The sequence below is a fragment of the Pyrgilauda ruficollis genome, unplaced genomic scaffold (genome assembly GCF_017590135.1).
Source record: "Pyrgilauda ruficollis isolate IOZ18807 unplaced genomic scaffold, ASM1759013v1 scaffold3, whole genome shotgun sequence".
In the NCBI taxonomy this organism is placed as follows: Eukaryota; Metazoa; Chordata; class Aves; order Passeriformes; family Passeridae; genus Pyrgilauda; species Pyrgilauda ruficollis.
In genome coordinates, this window is record NW_024524377.1 from 16,459,359 (window position 1) to 16,472,491 (window position 13,133).

The 13,133-nt window shown below is 37.8% G+C and overlaps 1 protein-coding gene across 1 annotated transcript in view; it reads right to left on the reverse strand.

Annotated features, from left to right (window-relative positions):
• LOC121356707 (sodium channel protein type 1 subunit alpha) overlaps positions 1–528 on the reverse strand; it is a 61,110-nt gene extending 60,582 nt beyond the window's left edge. The window contains exon 1 of the mRNA XM_041473403.1: positions 265–528. Coding sequence (XP_041329337.1) covers positions 265–528 — 264 coding nt within the window. The remainder of the gene's footprint in view (positions 1–264) is intronic.
• Between the last annotated feature and the right edge of the window lie 12,605 nt (positions 529–13,133).

The following is a 13,133-nucleotide window of genomic DNA, read 5'->3' on the forward strand; positions in this document are numbered from 1 at the left end:
CACATGTTTGTATAGGTATTACATATTGCTTGTAATCAAAGATCATATATTATGCTTCAGCTTTGATATAAGTGTTTCTTTGATATAAAGTCAGTTATATCAAGAAAATAAATGTGGCGGTAAATTAAAATAAATGTGTAAGGCAAATGGCTGGAAATTAACATACTGAAGTAACAAGCTCTATGATCCACTCCAAGAAAACAAAATCAGCTTGATAATGCACTGTAAACACTGGCACATGAACAGGATTGATATTAGACTCACTTTTTTATTGATGTAATATGGGTCCATGTCTTCCAAGGGCTCAGACACCATTCCTGGAGGTATGTCACCATATATAAAGGGGAGTGTCTTTCCTGCCTCCAAGTCACTGTTTGGTTTTGGCCCATTTTCATCATCGTCTTTGCGATCTTGTTTAGGGTTCTTGGCTTTTTCTGCAGCAATGCGCTGTTCAATAGCTGCAAGAGACTCTCTAGTGAAGTATTGGAAGCTGTCTGGTCCTGGTGGTACAAGCACTGACTGCTCCATCTTTTCATCCTGCACATTTTAATTACCATTTATTCTTCTGCATAGGAAAATACTACAAGAAAGCAGAAAATAAAATTCAAATAAACATGTTGAAATCACCAAGTAAGAAAGATGTAGTAGTTATTTTCAAGTGCAATTGTTTTTGCTATGCTGAATTGTTAAAATACACAATTTGAAAATTATGTAAAGAAAGAAAAAGTAAGCAGTTTAGTCAGTGATTTGGCAATTGTAAGAAGCACTTATGTTGTTCTTACACTAGTTACTAAAACTGTAAAAATTTCTCAGCTTCAGGATATGCTAGTCATTTCCTCCAAATAAGGAAAAGTATGATAGTTAAGAATAATCAAATACATTCTTTCCTCATAACTCTAGTTATATTATTATCACACTCCTCTGGAATCAATCAGGATTACATTGGTAACTATAAATAGAACAGTTCAATGGAGCTAAAACAGAAAATTTCACTGAGATCAGCAAAAGTGTCAGAAAACAAGCACTGTAAAACCAGAACTTCCATTTTAAAAAAATCAAGTCTGTATATTATGAAGTATTAATGATTCCAAACAAATGTTTGTATGGGAAATTATTTTAGATAAGAAGAAGAGTAATTGCCCAGTATTATTTCAGTTTAGCTGTTACTGTGTCTGGTTCTTTATAAAACAGCTGTAACTGGAAAATTCTGGAAGTATTTTAATATACATATTTATTTATACATTGCAATTGCAAAAATAAACCTGTTGGGAAGAAAAACAAACAAAAAACCAAACCAAACCAAACCAAAACAAAAAACAAAAAACAAACAAACAAAAAAAAAAAAGAAGAACAAAGAAGTGGTGTTAAGACTACAGATTTGGCATCTTCCATGCTGCTGAATAAATTTCTGATGACACCAGACATACAGATGAAATGCATATTTGGGCTCACAGTGGTGCACATATCCCTCATGCCTGAATGCAAAGAGATAAATGCAGTCTCCACCCATTGCAGAGTTCCTTATGAAATGATCAGTCAGTCTATCAAGAGACTCAAGGGCCAAGGCAGGTCAGCAGTCACTGAAATAAGCCAGGGATACGGAATGAAAGAGAAGTAAGGATACTGCAGTAGGTAGAGGGTTGGGGGAAAACACATGAAAACAAATTAAAAAGTGACAAAAAACCCTGGGAACTGAAGAAAGATGCTGGAAATTAGGAAGGAAATAGATACAAAAAGTGGCTCAAGAGGTTTCTTCAGACGACTGAAGAATTAAGGAAGAAAAAGAAGAATGCAAAAAGTTTTTTTTTTAAAAAAGGAACTATGGAAGATTAGCAATATAAAAATGACATGAAAACAAAGAAAAATAAAACATGGGTGGAAGAACAGATTACTGGCAAAGGAGCAGAAAGGTAAGCAAATACAGACAGGGCTAACTTTCTAAGTAAAAGTCAATATGGAAAATAAGCAACTAGATGACAAATAAAGGGAGAAGAAAGAAAAAATAAAGCTGGGAAATAAAGAAGAAGGTCACCAGATTATATCTAGTAGTAAAACTAAATTCTCTTGATCAGTAATGCCAGGGTGAGCACAACATCTAAATCACATATTTGTAGTGAGTACTAGAATATAATGAATAAAACACGAAAGAAGGGTGAAGTGCTTATGGTCTTCACAAACCTAAATGCTTTGATTTTTAAAAAATGTTACCCCCCCCCACCCCCCATATTTCACACAGGTACATAAGATCATCACCCACAATTGCAGGAATGACTTTCAAACAATCAAGATGCAAGTTTCTCACTGTAAAAAAATTAAAGTGAGCTGATCTCACACCAAACACTAAGTATTTACCCATGTAAACACTCATGCCAAACCAGTTCTGTACTGCTTCCCTTCTTTCCCAGGGAAAAGGAATTATACTGTTCTGTTCCCATTTGTAGGAGTGGGGAGGATATAAGAAAATGTACCTCAGCCTAAAAGAGATTTAAAATCTTGCCTTTCTCCACATAGAGAGTATCCCCTAGACAGTCCTCAGCTCCCTATGTCATGGTTCTGTTTACTTCTGCAAATTGCCGCTTCAGTCACTTAACTATTGAAGTTACAAACTCAATATTTGTACGCTTTGACACTGTTTCTTAATGTTCAACTGCACCTTGTGGGTACTGGGAAAGGAGAAAAACTATCAGCCACATCACTGAATTTTCTGATCTCAAACTGATCCCCATGAGGGAGACCACAGTTTGGAAGACAGATCTTGTACTAAGCTGTTATCCAAATGTTATGGGGAACACAGCTGTAGGTGGATACCACTTGCTCTGTGGGCTTCAGGTAGATACAAACTCAAGCGGGACAATCAAGCCCTCTTCTCTGCTCAGCTTATTTGGCAAAAGAAGGGACGTCTCCCTCTCCTCTCCACATAGGCATGTCTGCCTTTCCCTCTCCTCCTCCTGCTCGTGAGACCCAGGAGGGCCCTTTCCCCTTTGCCTTTTCGCTGTGAATCCTCCATTCACGGTCCCAAGCAGCAGCGCCCGGTGCTCCCGGCCGAAGGGGCCAGGCGCAGCGGGAGGAGGCACCGGGCAGCAGCAAGGGCGATCCCGTGGGCTGCAAGGAAATGGGCAGCCAGGAGCAGTCAGCAAAGATGAGACCTGAAACCACAGGGTGCTGTGTCAGGATCACCTTTTAGCTCACTGAACGTCCCCACCTGGAATGCAGGACAAGGATTACCTCAGGATTTGCCCGCAGGTGCACAGAAACAAATGGCTACACAGCCATTAGTTATGTTGCAAAAACACTTGATTCAGCTACTGTGTTTATATACCAAGCTTAAAATCAGCAAATGCTGCGGGCTTTTCTAATAATATGTGTATTTCTTTATATAGAAAGGAGCTCCATGTTATTTTTCTATAATTAATCCTAGAATGTTCTCTGGTCTGTCAAATGTACATGGAGCTAGCTAGCTACACCTTTAGATGTAACTAAATCTAAGTAGGCTGCACTTAACAACATCTTTCAGGAGGCTTTATGAAGATTATCTACTTTTTATCCTCTACTTAACAGATTAGAGGATGATATCCCAGATACATTTTCCCCTTCTTCATACATTTCAATGACTATAAGTCTTCAGAATTGCAAATAGAAATCTTTTATAAATTTAAAAGTCAATACTAAATACATACAGAATTTACTACAGTCTTAATCCCAAATCACTTTCATTGCTCATACGCCAGTGCTTAACTACTAGGTTTGTATTTCCTTTACTAGAGTGAATTGATCTATTCTCACTTATATGTGATGGAGATGGATAAAAATTGATACCAGATCAATTAATCTACTGCTAGCCTTCTGATTTCCACCAAGTGATTTATTAAATATTGATTGAATAAGTACAGATTGTTTACATGATCCAAATGGGCTTCTTTTTTTTCTTCTTTAGCATAGCATTAGTAATTAAACACAGGAAAGAATATAAGAATACCCAAAATATTAATTTCTTACTAAGTTCTTTCCTAATCTCCTATAAGGAATGTGGGGCTTTTCCTTCTACATTTCCATGTCTGTTTGAGTGACCTTCATATGAGCAATGGGAAACATTTTAAATTTTGGAAAATAAGGTGCTCAGAACATTTGAGAATAGAATCATTGTTTCTTCTGACATTTCCCAGGCAAAATATATTCACATACACTTCGTAGTATACGCTGTTGTAAACCAGATAACTTCAGAGCACACTCAGTGTGCAGGGATGGGACCATGTGCAGACCATGAGCAGAATAAGCCAGAAGCTGTTCAGCTGCATGTGTGTAAGTGCACAAAGCACAGCTGATCTGCCCACGTGTACCAAGAGTGAGGCAGCCAGAACTAGCCTGGGTTAGCTGTGCACACACAGACCAGATGGGTGGTACACACACCATCACTGCCCTGCTGGATGTGAGCTACTGTACACAGAGTCATTTTGAGCTATACATTCTTTGAGAATAGCTAAACTATCAAACACCCATAGAACATCTGTGTATTTTTACAGTCTTCAAATTTCATCTAAATAATTTTTCAAGGCAAAGTAAAGGGACATATTGGAAATAGATGAAGAGATGGTGCCTTGTCAAACAACGATTTCAAATCAGTTACACACTGCTTCTTGAAAAAGTCAATTAAACAATACGTAACTCTCAGAAATAGAGACAAGCTTGAACAAGATTATTTCCTAATCTGATATAATCTAGTACTGTCAGTTTTCATATCCTTCATACCTTCATAACAAGAGTTTCTGGACCATTTGGTCAGGAGGACCTTAGTCTACACATAGAACTACAGTGCTGCAAATTAAACTTCAGCAAGTGAATTTCTTTATATTATCCACACACTTAAATCTGAAACTGAAATATGTTTTGATGTTTGATCTTCTGGTATAACAGTCATGAATTAAAATGTAACTGCTGCTGCAAAAAAAGATAAACTAATGAATCTACATGTAAACTCACAGAGCCCAGATCTCCATGTTATAATAATTTGCATCATTTATTGGCACAGATTCTCATCACTTTTGATTTATCAATGAGTCATTAGGATTCTCGTCTTCAGCATACCGAATAAATATAATTTACCTTCCTCACAGTGTGGATCTGTGGGAGGAGAGAAACAAAGTTGTGGGAAGCCACTACAGTTTTGTATGTGCAGCCTCAGAACCAAGCCTGCGTCTTTCCTGTCTGTCTCAATTATAGAGTTACTGCAGGCAGCAAAGGTAGGTAGGATATCCAAAGCAACAAGCTTGGCAGAAGGGCAGGAATTAGATTGGAATATTGGAAATATACAAGTTTTTATGACTCCCTGTAGCTCACATATAAAATTAAATTTAATTCCCATAGACAGCTTTATAAGGGAAACTTGCATATTACCAGACTGATAATAGGATTCTCCCATATCTTTTTTTACCATCTTCTTGATGTTCCCTCTCAGCATGGATAATGCAGATCTGGCACAAGGGCTTGCTTGCATTACATTACTTAGACTTGGATAACTGCATTCATTTAATGCATATTAATTTTAAATAAATGGTAGGTGCAGTAATACTGCAGACATCAGAATGAGGTACATAGATATGCACTGAGCTATATAAATAAATTATCTGAAATATTGGAAGCAATCAAACAGCATATACCAGTTTAAGTGGAAGTTTATGCTTGGCAGCTGGATATTTCCATTACTTAACCTGAAACACAGAGAGGGTTGCAGAAGGGGAGGATGGGGGGAGAGGATGACTATTTAATTTGCCACAGAGTTGCAAACAGCCACGGGTAGCTGTGTGGTTCAAGAAGGCAGTTCAGTGCTCAGTCTGGGCTGCCCAACAGCCAGAAAGCAGAACAGACAGGGATAGGAAATGCTGCTCGTGTCTCTGATATCCACACTGTTGTGCCATTTCTTAGCTTACTGTGCAGGAATTAAATCAAGATTAATGGGATAGACAGAAGGTGTGTAAGAAAACACGGACTTGGCATCTTAAAGGTAAGCTTTCATTTGGGAAGGTGATCATGGCTTCTGATCCCTGCTCCTAGAGCTACTTCTCTATTATACCTAGTAAATTCACTTGAGAAAACTCATTTGAAAATCACCAGAGGTATATTAGCTGAGAAGAAAAAAGGTAACACTAACTATGGGAAAAGAGGGTTTAGTTCTAGTGTTCACTCATAACTAACTTCTTTAACTCAGGAAGAAAATACAAGCATAAGTTTTGAAAAATAAAGCAAAGTAAAGTAAGCCAGCCTTCCCCAACAAGATAACTAGCCAGCAAAACCCCCATGCTGGTAAAATCAGGATGCTCCCTGTGAGCTGTTTGCTGCTACCTTTTCTCCCACTAACACCTAAATTTTCAGTCCTGTCCTTGTGTCTTGTTTAGAGGAAATCAGAAAACCATATGATGTAGACACAGTATATCATCTATCTCTATTAGTTATATATATGTATGCATTGTTGAAATGGCTATTCTCAGTATATTTTTTAATTCAACTAATCTATCTCTAAACCAAGATATAGGTAGTATATAGGCTTGGCTTTAGATTAAAAAGAAATAGCTTGCTTCAGCTTACTGCTTTACTAGTCTACTTCCAAGTCTAATCAGCTGCAAAAAAGTCTCTTCTGTTTTAGCTGAAAAAACCAAAATTAGTTATGCAGTTTCATAGAAAGAAAGAAAGAAAATATTTTAATGGGACAAGTCACAATGCAGCTGCATTAGTACTCCATCTGAGCAAATGCATTTAATAGCTTAGAACTACTGGACTGCTACCAAGCTGAATGGATTCTCTGCTTACTCTGCTCCTGCAGCATATCTTGTGCAGCAAATGACTGCAGTACAGAGAAGCAATCTTTCTGCTTTCCTTCATTTGAGCAGAGCACTGACCCTTTTTACTGGCAATCTACATTACTAACTCAAGTTTAATTTTCTTAAACATCTGTTTATATTTACCTTAGCAAACATAACCACCTCTTTCTTCAGTTAAAAAAACAAACAAAGCCATGTAGGCTATGCAGTGTACATTACATAATGCTACTGATTCATTTGACGTTAAGCTAAAATTGAATTTTAGACAAGATTTAAGTTCTGATCTTGGCATATTGCCACGCTTGGGAAAGAAATAAAAGTTGATGGAAAACAGATTGCTCCATACCCTGAAATGATGCAAAATTTGCAGAGATAACAAACCTAAAGACATTGCCATACTCAAATTAGTGGGTTGCCTGACCCCATTAACAGCATTCAGGACTTGCTATTTCATATGGTTAGTGGAAAGGCCAGAGGCCTGAAAGACATAATGACAAAAATTATTTACTTTCTAATGAATTTAGCAAGGACAGATTTAATTCTTGAGGTTTTCCTGAGTCAAAGAAGCAGATGCAGGAACAACAGCAACATGTTTAACACACAAGACCACAGGGAAAAAATCAATCATGATTAAGGAAACAAAAAGAGTTTCTACTTTTCATGCACAATGACAGGGTCACTGTGAAGTAAAAAATGCCTCAAATTGTAGAAACTTTTACTTTTTATACAGCACAGAAGTCCAGACACCATATGAAAGCAACCTTTGAAACTTTATCCCCTTGCTTTTACACCCTTTGCACTGAAAGGATGCCCCAGGACATGCCTGTGCAGAGAGGAGGCAGAAGCAGCCCCAGCAGCCTGTGTCAGGAGCTGCAGCACCTGCTAAGTTACTGCAGTGCAGCACCAAAGGCAGATCCATCTCACAGACTGTCTGGGAAAGCAGAGGGTGCTCAAGGAATGGGAGATGCTTAAACCACAAAGGAGCTCTGCAGCCTAGGAAGCTCTACTGCCCCTGCAGACTTTGGGATGGTTCTGTGGCCTCAATCCCTTCTGCAGCCCTCAGCCTGGCTCAGGTTTTACAAGATGCAACAAAAACATGGGCTACGTGCGAATTAAGCGTTTTCCAAATGAATTGGTACTCTATATGCTAATGCCGTGCAGCAGGTAACACAAGTTGTAAACACCTGACATTTGCATTTCTGTTTATGCAGGCAAGGCACTGCACCTTGGTCACTGCCACCTTCTGATCCTGCTAAGGCAGCTCCTCTGCAGTTCTCCCTGTATGTCCCTCTGCATTTTGTGATTCTGAAGACACAAACCACTTTTACCAACAATAAGAGCATTCTGGTGTTTCTTAGTAAGCTTCTTTAAACTTAATAATTACCTAATAATATGTGGGAAATGACTTATTCCCAGATTGGCAATTTCACTTTACAGTGCAGGAACTTCAAATGTTTAGCAGCCCAGAACACTTGAAAATGAATGAACTTAATGCTATAAAGAGTACTGAGAAAACAGGCAAGATGTAAAACTAAGATAATATCACAAGATACCATCTGTTATTCAAAAATGGAAAACCATTCATTGTAAATATCTGAAATATTCATATATGCTTTAAAAGAGCATAAATGATAACAAATTTTGAAGCAAAACATCCAGTCATTCAAATTCTAAACCACTGTCTGGTAGTTTTCTGAGGATCAGATAATCTGCTAAAAGCAAGCAACATTTACTTTATCAAATACAGCATTAAGCTATGTGGTTAAACATGGAATTGTAGTGCACACCTAGTGATTATTTTGCAAAGAAGCTATTCTCAAGTACAGGTACAGAAATATAAAAAAGAAAAGAGGCTTGAGATCTACAGTTTTTATAAATATCATTTGGTGCACAAACTCCATTAATGAAGATAATGAAGCAATAAAGTATTTAATAAAGTTTTCTATCCTGTATTCCACCTTGAATTCAAACTGATAGATTACAAGGTCTGTAAAATGTGAACTTGTTCATGTGGCTCCACCTGTAAGATGAGAAATCTAATAGGAGAATCAACAGGGTACACTGAAAAATAAGCAGTAAACAATATCAGCAAGTAAACAATATCAGCAAATAATACCTCTTTCAGTCTCAACTTTTCTGATTGAAAAATGCCAGATTTCCCATTTTGTAGGATTTGTGCATGGTGATTAAAATGCTTTCAGCTTTCTCATTCAAACCCACACTTTTGTCTTTTCATTAATTGAAAATACTTTTGCATTTGTGATTGAAACTGTTTATCGCTGTTCTAAATTGCTGTTTTGAATGTTTTATTAGAGATTAAAGTGCTTTGCAATGCTTTTTCTAATTAATAATTTTTGGTTTATAAGAGTGAGTCGTAATGCCTTCTGGTATTTTGGCCTCGGGTGTCCAGGACAATATCTTAAATAGTTTAAGGATAAAATACAAATCAGTAATAGTTTCCTATAACTCTTTACTCCACTAATAGCAAACCAGTATGAAAGTTAGTTCTAGCCCTACCAGATGAGAGAAAGCTTCAGCCACTCAACCTCCCAGAGTTAGGTATTGATTTACAATGCACCCAGCTGAGAAAAATGAGGAGAGGCGTTCCTCAGCACGTCATGTTTCTTGTCTGATCAATGCCTCTGAAAACAGGACACCATTTCCTACCACACTCAGAGCTGAACAATGTTTCTGCAGGTAGTGTATGTAGAGTCTAGAAGCATTTGGATAAATAAGCTTACAGTGAGAAACCAAAGTAGGAAATTTCCTTTTTCAAAAACCATTTCTCAATGCACTTGAGCACAATGGAAGATACATAAAGATGAGAATATCCAGTTATGAAAAACTAGTCTTTAGTATGTCAACAGGGAACATTGTCAGAGAAGAGATCAATGCAATTTGTGAGGTCATGGCTCTAATGAATTGAAGGACATTTAAGTCTGAGGGAAACATGCACAGTTAAGAAGCTTAAAAATATTCATGTTTCATTCATTGTGAGTCAAGGACAAATTGGGGACTTAATATCATAGGTGGAAATGACATCAAACAGATTTTAATTTGACTTTGAGGAAAAAGCCTATGAAAAGTCTAAATACAGAATAAATTTCAGTACTTAGCAATTTTGAGTAGCAGTTGGTTTGTTACACCCATTTATGTAGTTTTCCACACTTATTACTCTTAAAATTCCTTGCTTTCTCTATATTTAAAATTTCATCAGGAAGTATGAAAATGTCATGAAATTTTTTTTTTCTCCATTCCTCTCTTACTTTTCTTGCTCAGACTTTTTTCCCTCCATGACATCTTTATGCCTTTCTGGCAAACCCATGGGGAACATGATCTTAACATGGTCCTTGAGTGGATCCTAGAGAGTGAGATGCAAGCCCCCTCCTTCCATGCCTGTTTGAGCCTTCCCAGGCAGCCAGCCTTGCTGGAAGCTGAGTGCTTTGGGAGTGTTTTGGGCTTGATGGCATCAAGGCTGGGTTTGCAGGTAATGTGGTGGCGAAATTGGGCTTGCTGTGGCTCAGTGAGGAGGGAATTCTTGGGTGAATTACATGTTGACCACAGAAGCTTGAAGCAAGCTGGCAAGTGGGAAGAGGTGCATGTATCTAAAATATTCCAAACTCCACTAAGGGCAAGATAAAAATTGTTACCACTGCAAAAGAGTTAAAGACAAGTAGGAGTGCAAAGCAAAAGGCAATTTTTCAGTGGAAACACCATGATGTGATTCATAACAGGTGGCCAAAGCATAAGATTAGGCACCTTAAAAAGACTATTCCCTTATTGACATTGTCCGCTAAGAAGAAAGGACCTCAGTGAAAAAGTGCGACATGTTACATTATCAAATCTAAAGATCTTTGATTTGAAATATGAACACATAGATTTAGCAGCAGCAATATGAAATGTTAAAATTCTGTTTTACTACCTATTTTGCTCAGGCTACATCTATACTATGACAGAGTGCAGCCAAAATTGTATTCTGTCACAAGCAGCTCTTGAGGCAACATGAACCTGCCTGTACTGCCTTTTACAGGCAGTTCTTCTGGGCTTGGGAGACAGTATGCTTTCAGACCTCCAAATCTGCAGATATCTGAGCTTTTCTAGCAAAGCCTCTCCTGAGTTACTCTTGATTTTGTGCCCTGAACAGCAGACAGCCATGTTCACAATGCAGGTAAATGGGTTTACACACCTGTGAAGTTTACCTTTTCAGAACAGCATCAAAGCTGTCCAAACCACATGAACCCTGCTGGAAGTGGGAAGAATGGATTGCTGTAGCTATTTTAGTCTTCAAACTTCTTTCAGAGTCATCCTATTTATCCCATATGTAGTCCAATTGACCCAAGTTTTAATTACTTCAGACTTCATGGCCATTGCTGGTGTAAATGTCTTGAGTTTTTAGATGGAGTGATTCACCCCAGACTATGAGTGCTTACCACAGCAGCTCAGCACATGAAAGGCAACAAAGCCTAAGGGCTGCTGAGGTTAGTGGAGCCTGTGCTACTAGCAGTCACAACGAATCTGACTCTCATATGTGTCAAATGTCCTTGCCTAAGTTTTGGAGCCAAACTATAAATCATTCTACACTCCTCTTGCTGCCATACATACCTAAGGTCTGTTTTCCATCATTCTTACAAAAAACCAAGAAAGTTTCTTTGCCCTTATCAAAAAACACTGCCCTCATTCAGAATTATTTTCTAACTAGTTTCTTGGGCTCCATCCTGCTGTATAAATTCTCAGAAAGCAAATTACTGATTCCCTCTCAGAGGCCCTTAGCAGCCTTTCTTCATTGTCTCAAATTTAATTTTTTAGATGTTAACTCCATTGTTTAAATTTCCAATTTTACATCAACACTGTAATTTTGAAGATTTCCAGTCATATGTAGGAGATACAAATATCAGCAAAGATTCCTCATTTTGCCTATGCTCCTTTTAACCTCTTCTTTTCAAAGACACCTTCCAAAACTGTTCAGTGGTTTGGCTGCTCAGCTACCAAAACTACTTCATCACCTTAAAGGTCTTCTTTCCCTCTATGACATCTGAGCATTTTTTCCTTATACTTAGGTTGGGAGACAGTATACTTCCAAATCTCATTCAAATATCTGGGATGGAGCAATTCCCTCCCTCTCTGAGTTTGAATAGCACATTCAGACTGGGATCCTACATTCCAGGTCTGAACTCCTGCCTATTGCAGACATCCAAAGGTTCCCATACGTCATTCCAAGGCAACCCACAATGCTGACCACAAATCAAAATAGAATCATTTACAGGTAAGAATCTGCATGTTAAGAAGTGTTAAAATTCAAGAGTGTGTACTTCAGATGAGCAATATGAAGGAATGGGCTCGGAATTGAGTCTGGCACAGCCAGAGAGCAGGAGGTTTTTAATAACAAAGTTCCTGAAATTTCCAGAAGTAAAATATACCCTACAACACTGCAATATGGAATTTAACAGGGATGACACAAGAATGTCTCAGAAAATCTGAAACCTGTCTTGTTGTAATCCCCCAAAGCAGTTAACAAATGCTGCTTCAGTAAAGCCACTTGAATTAAAAGCATTACACAGAGAAGCACAGACCTGCAGACCTCTAAAGAGAAACAGCTTACTTTGTGGACTTCACTTCAGAGTACTGCTAATCACAGTTGCACTGCCCCCAGCCATTATTTAGCCATCTCCACAATCTTTTCTCACATGAAAGAGAGAAAATGGCTCATATTTCCTATCCGAAACTTATCTGAACAGACAGCTAAAGGCATAAGCCATCCTTTTCCAAAGTGCTAAGTAATCAAGAATTCACACAAAAGTCTATATAAAGTTATTGTCACTCTGTACAGAAGCATTGTATTTTTTGCCTCAGCACTAAAATACAGACTTATATATTTAAGCTTAGACACATCATATGAAATTTCAGCCTTAATATCATAGTCAAGCTTACTTTAATCACATGAGGGAAAAAAACCTCTTCCTAAAATGGACCAGTTTCCTGCATTTCAGAATTCTGCGAAGCATATAACCCTGAGAAATACTTGTCACTGCTGAGGCCTTCAGAGAAACATCATGTGCAAGGCAGTCAAAGGAAAAGGGAGAAAAAATGTTGAATAAAACACTATTAGAGAGTTAAATAGAGCTTAATGTCCTGAAGACTGATTGCTTTGGAACAAAGAAATAGCTTTTAAAAATAAAATTTGGTGTTTACTACTTCCCTGCATTTTAAAAAATTGATTAATTTGCATTTCCTCAGCCTTTGTTTTTTTTTCCTCTTCCTCCAAAACTCATTGCCTAGGAATTAGGCATGCAGACATAAGAGAGCAAGTATTGTACCATCTAC